Here is a 12,344-nt window from a genome sequence, read left to right as displayed (position 1 = left end):
ACGTTCCACTTCGTCATTTTTTACAGTTACTTTTAGAGACTTTTCAGAAGATACACTCAAAACAAATGATGACTTTATAAAATGATGATGCACTCTATACTTTTATAAATGAAGCTACCCATCAATTTACTGTACATTTTTGAAGTTATATAAAATAAATAATAAATATAGAAGTAAATAAATAAATATAATAAAGATATAATTAATAAGTAGAAGTATAAATATAATATGGCTCCTTTTGGGTTTTTATTTTGCAAATGTATCATATCTTTAACTTTAATCTTAGTACTTTTGGTACTTTGTGGCACTTTGTGACGTCAGTATGATAAAGCAGTACTTGTACTGAGTTAGTGCTTTAGTAAGAGAGATGTGTAATAATAGTACTGTGTCATAGTTGTAGGTACAATGTGAATGACATCTCAATTTCCTAAGGAGGATATCCACATACATTTCAACATTTTGCAGTTCACGTCAACTGAAATGCTGTAAGAGAGACTGTTGGGTGAACTTTGTGACTTTTCGGTGTCACTGCTCTCTCAATGGTAGCGCCGACCCATTTTTCGGTTTGACACAGTCTGTTTCCTGTATAGCCGTCATTCGCTCTGCACCATCAACAACATGGCTATAAGCAGGAAAGACAGCTTCCTCTGGGGGAGAGGTATGTTTTTAAATGCTTTTATTCTTTCATTTTTGTTAATAAGTCTAAATTTTTCAACACAAATGACAAATGCGAAGGTTGATGTCAGATGATTTAGAGTATTTTTTTGTTAAATTATATGAGTTGTATAGTTTATAATACTCAGCTAAGATAACTCTTACATTTTGTGGGTTACAAACTTAACTTAACTTAACCTGTTGTTTTTACTTGTATTTGCTTTTTTACAGAAATGTTGTTGATTTACAAATATTTTAGGGTTCTGTTAATTCACTTCTGTGTCATAGTTTACCCAACACTGACAGACACTCGCTATGCTGTCAAATCTTACAGAAGTGTCCTATTTAAAATCTACAATTATGACTTATTTTATTGACCTTTTATGACTGTTATCAAACGTTTGTGACATTTGCAACGTCTGATTCAATATGGATTGTTTTAACCTTTTACATACTTTTCATAGTCTGACTCTCATAATTAGTCTCTTCAGCACTTCACATTTATAAACTCCTCATCAGTCATTAATAAATGTTTGATTAATCCTTCTGCTTGATTAAAAGACATTCACAATCACTATTTTATGGTCCAGGAGAACATTTTATATAATATGATGTTTTAATGCTGATTTTTTAAAATGTTGTATATATTTGCATATGTAAAAATGTGTCTCAGCTGCATTAAATTTAAAAAAAGATGCATTTTATTTCCATTTGTGGTATACTGTGGGTCACATTAGGAAACATCTGGCTTAAAGAAATGTGTATATGATGTTTTTACAGCTCTCAAATGTAAAAAAAAAAAAGGTCAAATTTGATCCTGAACAGGGGTTTAACCAACACTGTAAGGTAATTGCAATGCTTGTTAGTCTATCTGACTGGAAAGAGGGAGAAAAACAACTATTTTTATCCCTTTTCTTTCTCTCATTCACTGATCACTTCTCTAACCAGCGAAGGGTGTAGTTTATTTTAAAAATACATGCTGGTCTGTGAGAAAGAGCGTAGGTGTGAGTAAGCAAGGTTGTCCACAGAGCTCCATCATGTGGACCTGACTGCTCTTTGCTACTTCTTCAAATATACGCCACCTGCTGATTCTTTCTCTCGCCCCAACAGCACCAATGAAACTCCCCCCGTCAGAGAGGAGGCAGAGTGACAACATTAAGATTCACAAGTTTGAGCCGCCAGATGACATCCAGGTATGTACAGTATCCCTCTCCTAGGTCACACATCAAAATCCCTCATTATTCCTCTGCTTGAACCCAACTCCTGGAGTCTTTCACAAGCGCACACAAAGGCATTTCATCCACACTTTTTAATTGAGATTTGAAGGTTGTTTTAATAACTATGGGGAGGATAAATTGGCCGCTGAGTTGTTCACTATTGAGTGTTTGGTTGCTTGGTTCCATGGCGTCATCATCGTCGCTATCTTTGTCAATGCCCTCCTTGCAGAAGCTGAGGTTACACAACAATCACGTCATGCCAGATATCCACAACCTCGATCTGGAGGAGCAGAAGTGAGTATGAGCACATTTTAAGAACAGCTCTTCTATGAATCAGCAAAGGCTTTTTTTTTTACCTTCTTATTTAAGCAACACTTTCATGTAGATTAAACTCCCACGGCTCCCAAAAATACTCAGTTTGCTGAAGTCATGCAATCAGCTTTGTTGCAATGTTTTGTGTTTTTTGTGTTTTTGCCTGAGTCAGAAATCAAAAAGTTTTCCATTAAATGCTACCTTACTTTTAACAAACTGTCTAAACGATGTATACATTTAAACCTTTTAAGTAACAACTATTCACCCGTTACTGTAAATTAACATTTAACTATTTTCAGTATATTAGTATCAGTTTCTCATAGCAGTAAAAAAAGTAACAGGAAGGAACCAAAACGTCACTGTACAGTTACACACAGTCACGCACTTTCCCAAATTGTCACAAGAGTATTTTCTATTATTCTCACAGTTGGTGCTCAGTATGCTTTCTTATGTCCAGACTGACTATGACACTTTCTCCACATGACCCCCGTTGAATGTCACAACGGAAACGCATTGGTCCAACAATAAAGTCATTTTATATATTATAAGCACTAAGGTTTGCTTGGGTTTACACCTCTCACAATACTTTATTCTTCCATATCTCTGTGAGGAAAAGTTTAACTGATTTCAATTCAAATTACAATGTTAAAAGAATATTAATAGATGATATACATGATTATATATTGGCTGTAACATCTGAACACCACATCTCAAGAGTGCATGAAAACCAGTTAGCAAATGAGCAGAGAAGTTGCAAACATTCACTAAAGTTGATGGACAAAAGCTTGACATAGATATCTTAAAGCAGTGGTCACCAACCTTGCTCCTGGAGACACACCTGATTTGAATATTTAAATCATTATAAAGCAGCTGAAGCTTTGTGTGCAGGTGTTTTAGAGTGGGGAAGATACCTAAAACATGCAGGGCAGTAGCTCTCCAGGAGCAGGGTTGGTGACCACTGCTTTAAGATATCTATTTCAACCATTTTTCCATCAATTTTAGCTAACATTTACAACTTCTCTGCTCGTTTGCTAACTACTTTTCAGGCACTCCTAAGATATAGTGCTCAGATGTTACAGTCAATATTGTACATAATCTATTAATATTGTTTTAAAATTCAAATCGAGCAACACAGGGCTATGAGGAGAAAGTGGGTCATGTACTGCAGCTCTGGACATAAGAGGGCATACTGAGCACCGCCTGTGACATATTTGGACTTCCTGTTACTTTTGTCGCTACTATGAAAAGCTGATACTAATAAACTGTAAGTGTCACCACGCTACATATCATTATAACTGCTTAACTGGCACGAGAGGCACAGTTTCTCGGAAATCATTATGCAGAAGGAACTCTTTCACTTCTGCATATTTAAGTGTTACATGATTAACATGTAAGCAGTATTTTAATGTTGCTGAACTTGCGGAGTAACTAGCTGCAAATTAAACATAATAGAATAAAAAGTCCAATAATTAGCAAGAAATGGGAACATTCAAGTAAAGTACAAGAACCTTTACCCTCCACCAATGGTTTTGAACTGTTAAAGAGGTGAAATGATGGCTCTGAATATGTCACATTGAGCTGATAAATTGATATTTGGGTAGTTAGAAGTGTATTTATGCTTATCTTCTTGTAAATATACACACATTTCCAGAAAAATGATAAACAGAAACTTCAAAAAAATATGTAAATATTGCCAATTTAACATATTTACATCAAAATACACAGTTAGATCAATACAACTTTATTGCTCTTGTAGATTATCAATGTTTTGCTTATGTCTTAAATTGTTTTTAATTGTCTTAAATGTTCTTATGGCTCAGGGGGTGCTATCTAAATGTCATTATATTGTTGTCTGACACTCAATATAATGACAATAAAGCTACTAAACATAAAGGAAATGAGGAACAATAGTCAATGAAACACACAATCCATTAACAATCCTCTGTTTGTTATGGTTTTTTTTTAATTGACTTTATTTTATTTTTTTAAAGAAAAAAGATAATGAATGAATGAAACATTAATTATTTACAGTTGTCTGACTTTTAATTGTCTTTTGTTGCAGTAAAAATGTTGCGAGGAACAGAAGATTTCTAAATGGGAAAAAGAAATTCAACATGGACCCTGAAAAAGTGAGTTTATATGTGTATGTATAAACAGGAAAAGATGTTAATTGATTATATGATTATTGATCCAGAGGGAGTCTTTTTGTGACATTTTAAACTCAACCTCAGCTGGTGAACAATGTGTGTGAGTGCAGTGAATCTGACGAAATATTTAATTAGGTCACATATACCTTCACTCAGATGGAGGCGTTGTTTGTTACGTCCCATCTGATCAATGACTCATATTAAAGGTACCGTAGGTGAGATATCGCTTTCAGTTACTTCAGCTCCTCTGGAACAGAAGGTCAACAAGCAGAAGATAACTCAACATAGGGAACGGATGTGTTTCGGAGCAGTGTGTGTGTGTGTGTGTGTGTGTGTGTGTGCGTGAGAGCGCATGCGTGATGTGCAGACGTGCAAAACTGTGCACAGGCGCAGACGTAGAGGATGAGCAAAAGCGAGAAAACCACATCCTGTTCCCTGAAGTGGGGCAGAAGCGCCACTTCACCACAGCAACCTCCGTCTTTTTCATTCCTTCCTCTAAGTGTCTCGCAAGAGAAGAAGGACCTCGGTTAAAGCTCAGTCGCCCCTCTGCTCTCAGGCCCGAGGAAATGCAAGAGTGGGCGGATGAAAGATCTTCGAGGTTAAGGGTGTCTTTAAGTGGTATTAATTTGAGTAACTACTTTGCAGGTGTAGACACAGTATAAAGTTTTATACTATGGCGCCCTATGTGATTAAAGAGATAACAGCATGCAGTGTTCATTCAACATTTATTATCTGCTGTTCTGCTGATTGGTGATAACAGTGACACAAATGCAGAAGAAGCAAACTTTGTTGAAGTGTGTTATGACTGATAAGAGGACCAACCTTCACATGTAATCTTTTAGAAAAACACACATAAAACAGCCACTCACCTACAATATATAAAATACAAGTTTCAAGTGCGTAAATTCCTGATTTTCATGCTCTTGGTAGTAGTACTGCTCATTCAAATCTAACTTACCGTGCTTTCATTTGCCACAGGGTGTTCGTTACCTGGTTGAAAACGGCCTGCTGGAATGGCAAGCAGAGTCGGTGGCAGAGTTTCTGTACAAAGAGGAGGGGCTGAACAAGACCGCCATAGGAAATTTCCTCGGAGAGAGGTATAGCACACACACAAACAAATGGTTGGTTTCATTTTTAAAGAGAGAGTACATGAAGTGAGAGGAAACTCAAGGCTGAAATATAATGTAAGAACCAAGTCGTGCGCATTACTGTACATAAAACAGCTATTTACATTCTGAAGGTTGCAGTTTGTCACGAGATTCATTAGTACAAAAGAGTACTTAACAGGCTCCAGAAAATATCAATGATGCATGCATACATACACATCTCCTGCTGTGTGTTTAATAGCAGCTGTTTCAAAGGGAATAGTTTTTATATTTTGGGAAATGCGCTTCTTCGCTTTTTCTTCTCTTTAAGCCATCTGTCTCTGAAGGAACAGATTAACTTACATTTTCACTCTCTACTGCTCATTTGTTCTGTGTGCACTGCTGTTGTGTTTTTAGGATTTAATCAATTTTTATTCTATTCTTCGCTTTTATTCATTTTTTTCCCCCTTGATCCTCATGACTATGACTGTGTTTTTATTCAATCTGCAAAGCACATTGTTCAGCTTTTGTTGTTTTTAAATGTGCTTATATGAATAACTTTACTTGTTACACAGGCCACTTATCAGCTCATGTTTTATTCACTGTTTATGAATGCAACTCTGACCCGAAAGTCTATTTTCTTCTATTTGGTGCATGTAACTACAGTGATAGTGTGTGATGCTCTGAATGCGGCCAAAATCTAGGTGACCTACACTCAATATTGTACCTCAATACATCCTGTGTAGACACTGATGGAGAACTAAAGCTGCTGCTGCTCTGCAAACATGATACTTTAACTACTCAGCCTGTGTAGACATTTTTTTTAATCTAAATGAGAATACCAACACCACTTTTGCATCATTAGCTTAGAATAAAGACTGCAAACCAGGGGAAACAGTTAGTCTGACTCTCCAAAATAACAAAATCCACCAACCAGCACCTATTAAACTCAAATTATATCCCAGTTGTCTTATTCAGAACAAAAAGTGTAAACAAGCGGAAGAACAACAGATTCCATTGGGGGAAATTTCTTGACAAGATGCAGTAACTTCCTTGAGTCTTTTGCTGGTTGCCCGGCAACCTCACGGTTACGACTCCAGGAAGTTACATAATGTAGGATAATCTAACTTTCAAGAAAAGGGAATAAGGGTATTTCACCAAATTCTAACCAAACTATTTGTTTCAAAACATGCAGAGAATTTCCCGGCTGTTCTTCAGAACTGCATCCAGATTTTGGTCACATTTCTCTCTTACTGTCTGACTCTATCTTCTCTGCAATTTTTACCCTGAAAGCTCACCACAGGAAAAGATGAAAAGCAATCTAAAACTCTGGCCATTTATTTTAACTGTGCACACCATCAATCAGTGAGGGAGCCCCCTATCCTATTTTTTTGAGAGAGAGAGAGAGAGAGAGAGAGAGAGAGAGAGAGAGAGAGAGAGAGAGAGAGAGAGAGAGAGAGAGAGAGAGAGAGAGAGAGAGAGAGAGAGAGAGAGAGAGAGAGAGAGAGAGAGAGAGAGCGAGAGAGAGAGAGAGAGAGAGAGAGAGAGAGAGAATTAATGTAAGATATATATTGGCTTTCAGTTTTATGATCTACCTAGAATCTACCTTCAATTTGGTGTTCTCATTATTTCCCTTTTTCCTCATTTTTCTGCAGGAAGGAAATGCATCTGGAGGTGCTGAAAGCCTTCGTGGGCCTGCATGAATTCTCAGACCTGAATCTGGTGCAGGCACTCAGGTTTGTGTCAAAAAAGTGTGACAAGTCAGCATGAAATGTTGCAGCCAATTTTACCTTTAGTCTTGTTTTTGTGATGGTGTGGAAATCCTCCTTCTTGACACGTATGTACCTGACATTGTGTGACTGTGTTTTCTTTACACCTCCTCCACCTTGCAGGCAGTTTCTATGGAGCTTTCGTCTCCCGGGAGAAGCTCAGAAGATTGACAGGATGATGGAAGCATTTGCAAGCCGCTATTGTGACTGTAACCCCGGGGTCTTCCAATCCACAGGTATGAGCACACAGAGGCTTTTGTTTCAAGTCTCATCATTACAGTGTCTTTAATCTATAGATTTAAAAGAAAACAACTCAAAGGAAAGTTATGTTAAGAAAAATAAATGTTTTCTTTTACAGAAAATAAGAGCGAAGCTGCAGTAGCACCACCATACTGTTCAGTATTCACAGAAACCTATTACTTTTAATGGGTGCAATTTATACTGGCGAAGCTGCAATAATGATGCACAGCTGAAGAAGACTAACCTGTGGCTTTGTTTGTTTCTTCTGCATTCTGTGTGCCACAGACACATGCTACATCCTGTCTTTTTCCATCATCATGCTCAACACGAGTCTACACAACCCCAACGTGAAAGACAAGCCCAGCCTGCAGCGCTTCGTCGCCATGAACCGGGGGATCAACCACGGGGAAGATCTGCCCACCGAGCTGCTCACGGTCAGCTGCTCACGTCCTACTAATAACATCTTATACATAATGTCCTGTCAGTAAATTAAACTAAATACATTCCCTTAAATACTGCCCTTAACGATGAGGTTCTACTTTTCCCTCTTCCTGTGTTTCAGAGGAGCGTATTGAGCATGTTTAGAAGTACAATAATCTTATCCTGGTTTAGATAATTTAATATGAGAAACCTCATTAAGCAGGTACCTTCAGGTGTTTCTTAATTCCCTTAATATCTTCGGGATTGGAGAATGGGCGCTTCACTTCTATAGAAAACACAGTCTGCCACTATGGGCAAGGAGAGAGTTATTTACCTTTAATTCCATATAAGTGGCGCTGCTCGCTTCTGCAGTCTCCATTTAGGACTTGAATGGAGGACACTACTCACTTAGCCAATGTGACATGATAGCTTCTTAGCTGCTTATGTGAAGTGTGGCAATGTTGAGATAAAGAAAAAGATCAAGGTCATGTCCATGTATTATACAATAAGTCGATATATAGACATGATAATGCTAATAATTACGTTATTGTATGATAAGTCTATAATTATTGTGACAGGCCTATCTATAGCAAAACTGATGCATTAAATGTAACACAAAGTGCATAATATAAAAGATTACATTTACAATAAAACAGTAAGTCAAGGATAAATAGGATAAATAGTGCAGATGTGAATAAACTCTTTACTTTAACTCTCTATACAGATAACTTAAACAACCCCTCTGATTATCATGTTTTAAGCTCGTAAAGTGTTGCTGTTGCCAAGCAAAAATCTTCCAAACCGTCATGAGTGAGAAAATATTTTAGCTTGTAGACGTCATCTAAAGAGAAGATTCGTCCATTGATGTAAAAGCATAAAAATCCCCAATTTGGGGGGAATTTAACTTAACCATTATCTCCAGTTTGGGGGATTTTATTATATCATTATCTCCAATCTTGTGGGTTTTCATTTTTCACTCTGACAGAAACAGTTCAGCACAACCAGTAGACTTGTTTTTGACACTGAGTGCTTCTTCCGCTACTATCCAAATCCATTTTTAAGAATAATTAGACTAATACAAACAAATTTAATCTACCATAAAACTGACATTCTCTTCTGTATTCGTCCTCCAGAGCTTGTACACGAGCATCCGCAGCGAACCGTTCAAAATCCCGGTGGATGACGGGAATGACCTCACGTTGACATTTTTTAATCCAGATAGAGAGGGCTGGCTCCTTAAAATGGGTGAGATGATGAGATATTTGAACCACATGGAAAAGTCAGAGTTGATTGCAAGGCTTTCAGAGGAGATTACAACAGCCGGAGTGCATCGCTCTAAATCTTTCCTTTCTTTGTTGAAGGTGGCCGAGTTAAAACCTGGAAGAGGCGGTGGTTCATTTTGACGGACAGCTGCCTTTATTACTTTGAATACACCACAGTGAGTATATTTCTGTTTTTTAAATGAAATAATACAAAGAACAGCTTTCTAAATATTTCTTATTATCAACTAAATATGCAAATGTCAAACCATCTTTCTGGTGGACCAAAGGTTCAGTCTGTCTTTAACATCCGTCTCCTCCTCCTCCAGGATAAAGACCCAATTGGGATTATTCCTCTGGAGAACCTGTGTGTCAGGGAGGTGCAGTACACAGGCAAACCGGTACAGTATAATATTGCTTTCTTTGGTTAACAGAGGAGCACTGAGCTTCCTCACAAACATTATCTGCTGCTACACAACCTAATGAATCACACAGCAGCTGCTAACTGAATTTTATAGCACAAGTCCTCCAAACATTGAGTCACACGGCTATCCAGAAGACTAATCAAATAAACAGAGAAGCATATGCACACACTGACGGAGCTACATGTGTTTGTATGTGTGTTTGAACAGTATTGTCTGGAGTTATATAACCCCCAAGGACAAAAGATAAAGGCCTGCAAGACAGAAAACAAAGGCAAAGTGGTGCAGGGTAAACACCAGTACTACAGATTCAGCGCAGCCAACGCAGACGAACGGGACGACTGGATGAACGCGATCAGGTGAGATGCTGCATAACTGATGTTACCTTGGAAGACACATGTGAGGCCATGTGCCGCCTGCCAGAGTCGTGTTTGTCAAAGCTGGAACACATGACTGCAAAGAGTTAGTGCAAGCAACTACAGTGATCACGACAGCTACAGACGCTCTCCAAATATTTGTCATCTCAAATCTAAAGCGACAGTTTAATGATTGATCTGTTCATGGTTTGTTCAATTAGTCGTTGCATCAGCAAACAATAAAGATAAACTAAGGATACATGAATTATTATGAATTCATGCATGAAAAAGCATTAATTAACTCAGTGTGTAAAACAATTAATGTAGCAGTATCTCATTTATGCTTTAAAAGACAAGTTTTTCACAACAGTCAAGTGCTCAAAATCAACATTGAAACCTGTATTTCTTGCTGTAATCATTCCTCCTGTTCATACTGACCATTACAGTGTAAGTGATGGGGAACAAAAGCCACAGCCCTCCTTCTCTGCAAAAATGTATTTAAAAGCTAATATGAAGCTTCAGTCATCCAAATGAGTCAAATCAAGTAGATATCTTTGAACTTTACAGTCTTTTTTAGTGCCAAAGTCTCTCTTTTTGTTACTATACTTCCATCACAGCTCAACAGGGAAACACAAAGAGGGAATTTGATGCTAAAATGACTGTAAATGTGGCAGGTAGCCACTTGATATGACTAACTCTGCTGCTGAAGCCTCACATGAGCTTCACATCTACTTTTAAATGACTGTGCGGACACGTTGTGGATTTTATCCTCCATCGCTTCCATTGAAAGCACATTTGAAGGAGATCTTTTAATAGTCAGTATGAACAGGAGGAATGATCACAGAGAGGAAAAACCTCTTTCACTGTTCATATGGACACCTGACTGATGTTAAAAGACACACTTTATATATTGTGAATCTAATCCAATGAATTTCAAACAGCTTGATATCTAAGTAATTAATGACGTTCATTATCATCGGTTAGTAACTTAAGTTATTTATTCTAGGTTTCAGTCTAAATCAAGCAATTTTAAGGTGTTACTTTGGGTTTCTGGACATTTTTGACTATTTTCTGACATTTTATAGACATTTGAAAAAACATCATCAGATGGATGTATAATGAAAACAATAATTAGCTACTGCCCTGTCTTTTAAGGGACATTGGGGGAAACAAACTAGACAAAATACTACTGAATCTAACTGAATCGTCCTCTTCCTCTTCAGGGCAAGCGTCACCAAAGACCCTTTTTATGACTTGGTGGTTCTACGCAAGAGGAAGATCATCAACAACGCATCCTCACAGGCCTGAAACACAAGACACGAGAGGATCCTGGGCGTGTTCATATGATTCCAGAAAATACCATAAGAGCAACACATCACAGTTAAAGTGTACAAATTAGGAAATGGCACTTGTTGTAGTGTAAAAAAAAAAAAAAACGCAAGATTTTTGTGACTTGTGTAAAACTGTTGAATGACCCATCCTAAAAAAATCATCACCAAACTTCAAAACTTCTGCAAAACTGCACGCACTACTGCTCCAACTTCAGGGGCTGATGACTCCTACTGACACACATCTGCAGTTCAGCTAAACACCAAACTTTAAATTTAAAAATGTCTCTGATTGGATCAGTCGGAGAAAAGTAATGTAGCACTTTGTTAAACCAGCTTTTGGGTTTTTAGAGAAAATGTTAATATTTAAAAGGCAGTTAATCATCAAAATCATGTAAAAGACTTATTTGAACTCTTAATGAGTGTCATAGTGGTTTAATACTCAAATGAACTGCAAATAGATTTTAAAAAATCTATAAAAAATCATGAAGTCCTATAATATGTTTATAAATAGGTGGAAATTGTACAGCGTTTTATTTAGTAAGTTGTAAGTATTTTTTTATGTTGTATTTTTTAACATTATGTTAGTGATTTTATGTATAATTTAATGACTTTATGTATAATTTAATGACTGTATACTAATGGGAGAAACAGCAACTTGTTTTATTATATTAAAATGTTTTCCTGCTGAAGGTTTTGTGTGTGTGTTTGTCCAGCAGATGGAGCTAAATTATCACTGCACCTCTTTTTTTCCCCTTTCAATATGTTCAAATATGACTTTAAACATGACATGCTGACTATTTTTTAATCGCATTATCGCAGTAATGAAGTAAGTAAAACGTCATGTTGAATGAATTCTGCGTTATCTTGTTATTCTCAACAGATTAAGTAACGAGGTTATCTGCTGCATGAAGGCTTTTCCTGTGCATTTCGTGTCAAGATGGTTTTGATAGTGAGTTGTGGTTCTGAGGTTGGAGTTTCCTGGGAGCCTTTACCACAGTCGAAAGTAAAAGAAAAGAGAAAAAAACCCATCTTTACTTTATGCAAAATGTATTTACTCACAGTGTTTTCTTCAAATATGGTTGGGTGTGAGTGTATTGACTCACCTGTGGAAAATAAACTTCAGGCGGCTCAA

General features: G+C 37.1%; 1 protein-coding gene across 1 annotated transcript; it reads left to right on the top strand.

The window, feature by feature from the left end:
• The first annotated feature begins 584 nt into the window (after positions 1–584).
• Positions 585–11,890, top strand: LOC133999126 (cytohesin-3-like). The gene is made up of 13 exons (XM_062438293.1): positions 585–658; positions 1,765–1,847; positions 2,101–2,165; positions 4,246–4,312; positions 5,309–5,427; positions 7,071–7,151; positions 7,308–7,420; positions 7,710–7,858; positions 8,978–9,089; positions 9,206–9,282; positions 9,433–9,504; positions 9,736–9,884; positions 11,105–11,890. Exons 1-13 carry the CDS (start codon positions 619–621, stop codon positions 11,187–11,189), a joined length of 1,212 nt encoding a protein of 403 aa, XP_062294277.1. The 5' UTR covers positions 585–618; the 3' UTR covers positions 11,190–11,890.
• Positions 11,891–12,344: the final 454 nt, after the last annotated feature.

The sequence above is a fragment of the Scomber scombrus genome, chromosome 18, assembly GCF_963691925.1.
Source record: "Scomber scombrus chromosome 18, fScoSco1.1, whole genome shotgun sequence".
NCBI lineage: Eukaryota > Metazoa > Chordata > Actinopteri > Scombriformes > Scombridae > Scomber > Scomber scombrus.
The sequence above is the reverse complement of the archived record's forward strand: the minus strand, read 5'-3'. Positions and strand labels throughout refer to the sequence as shown.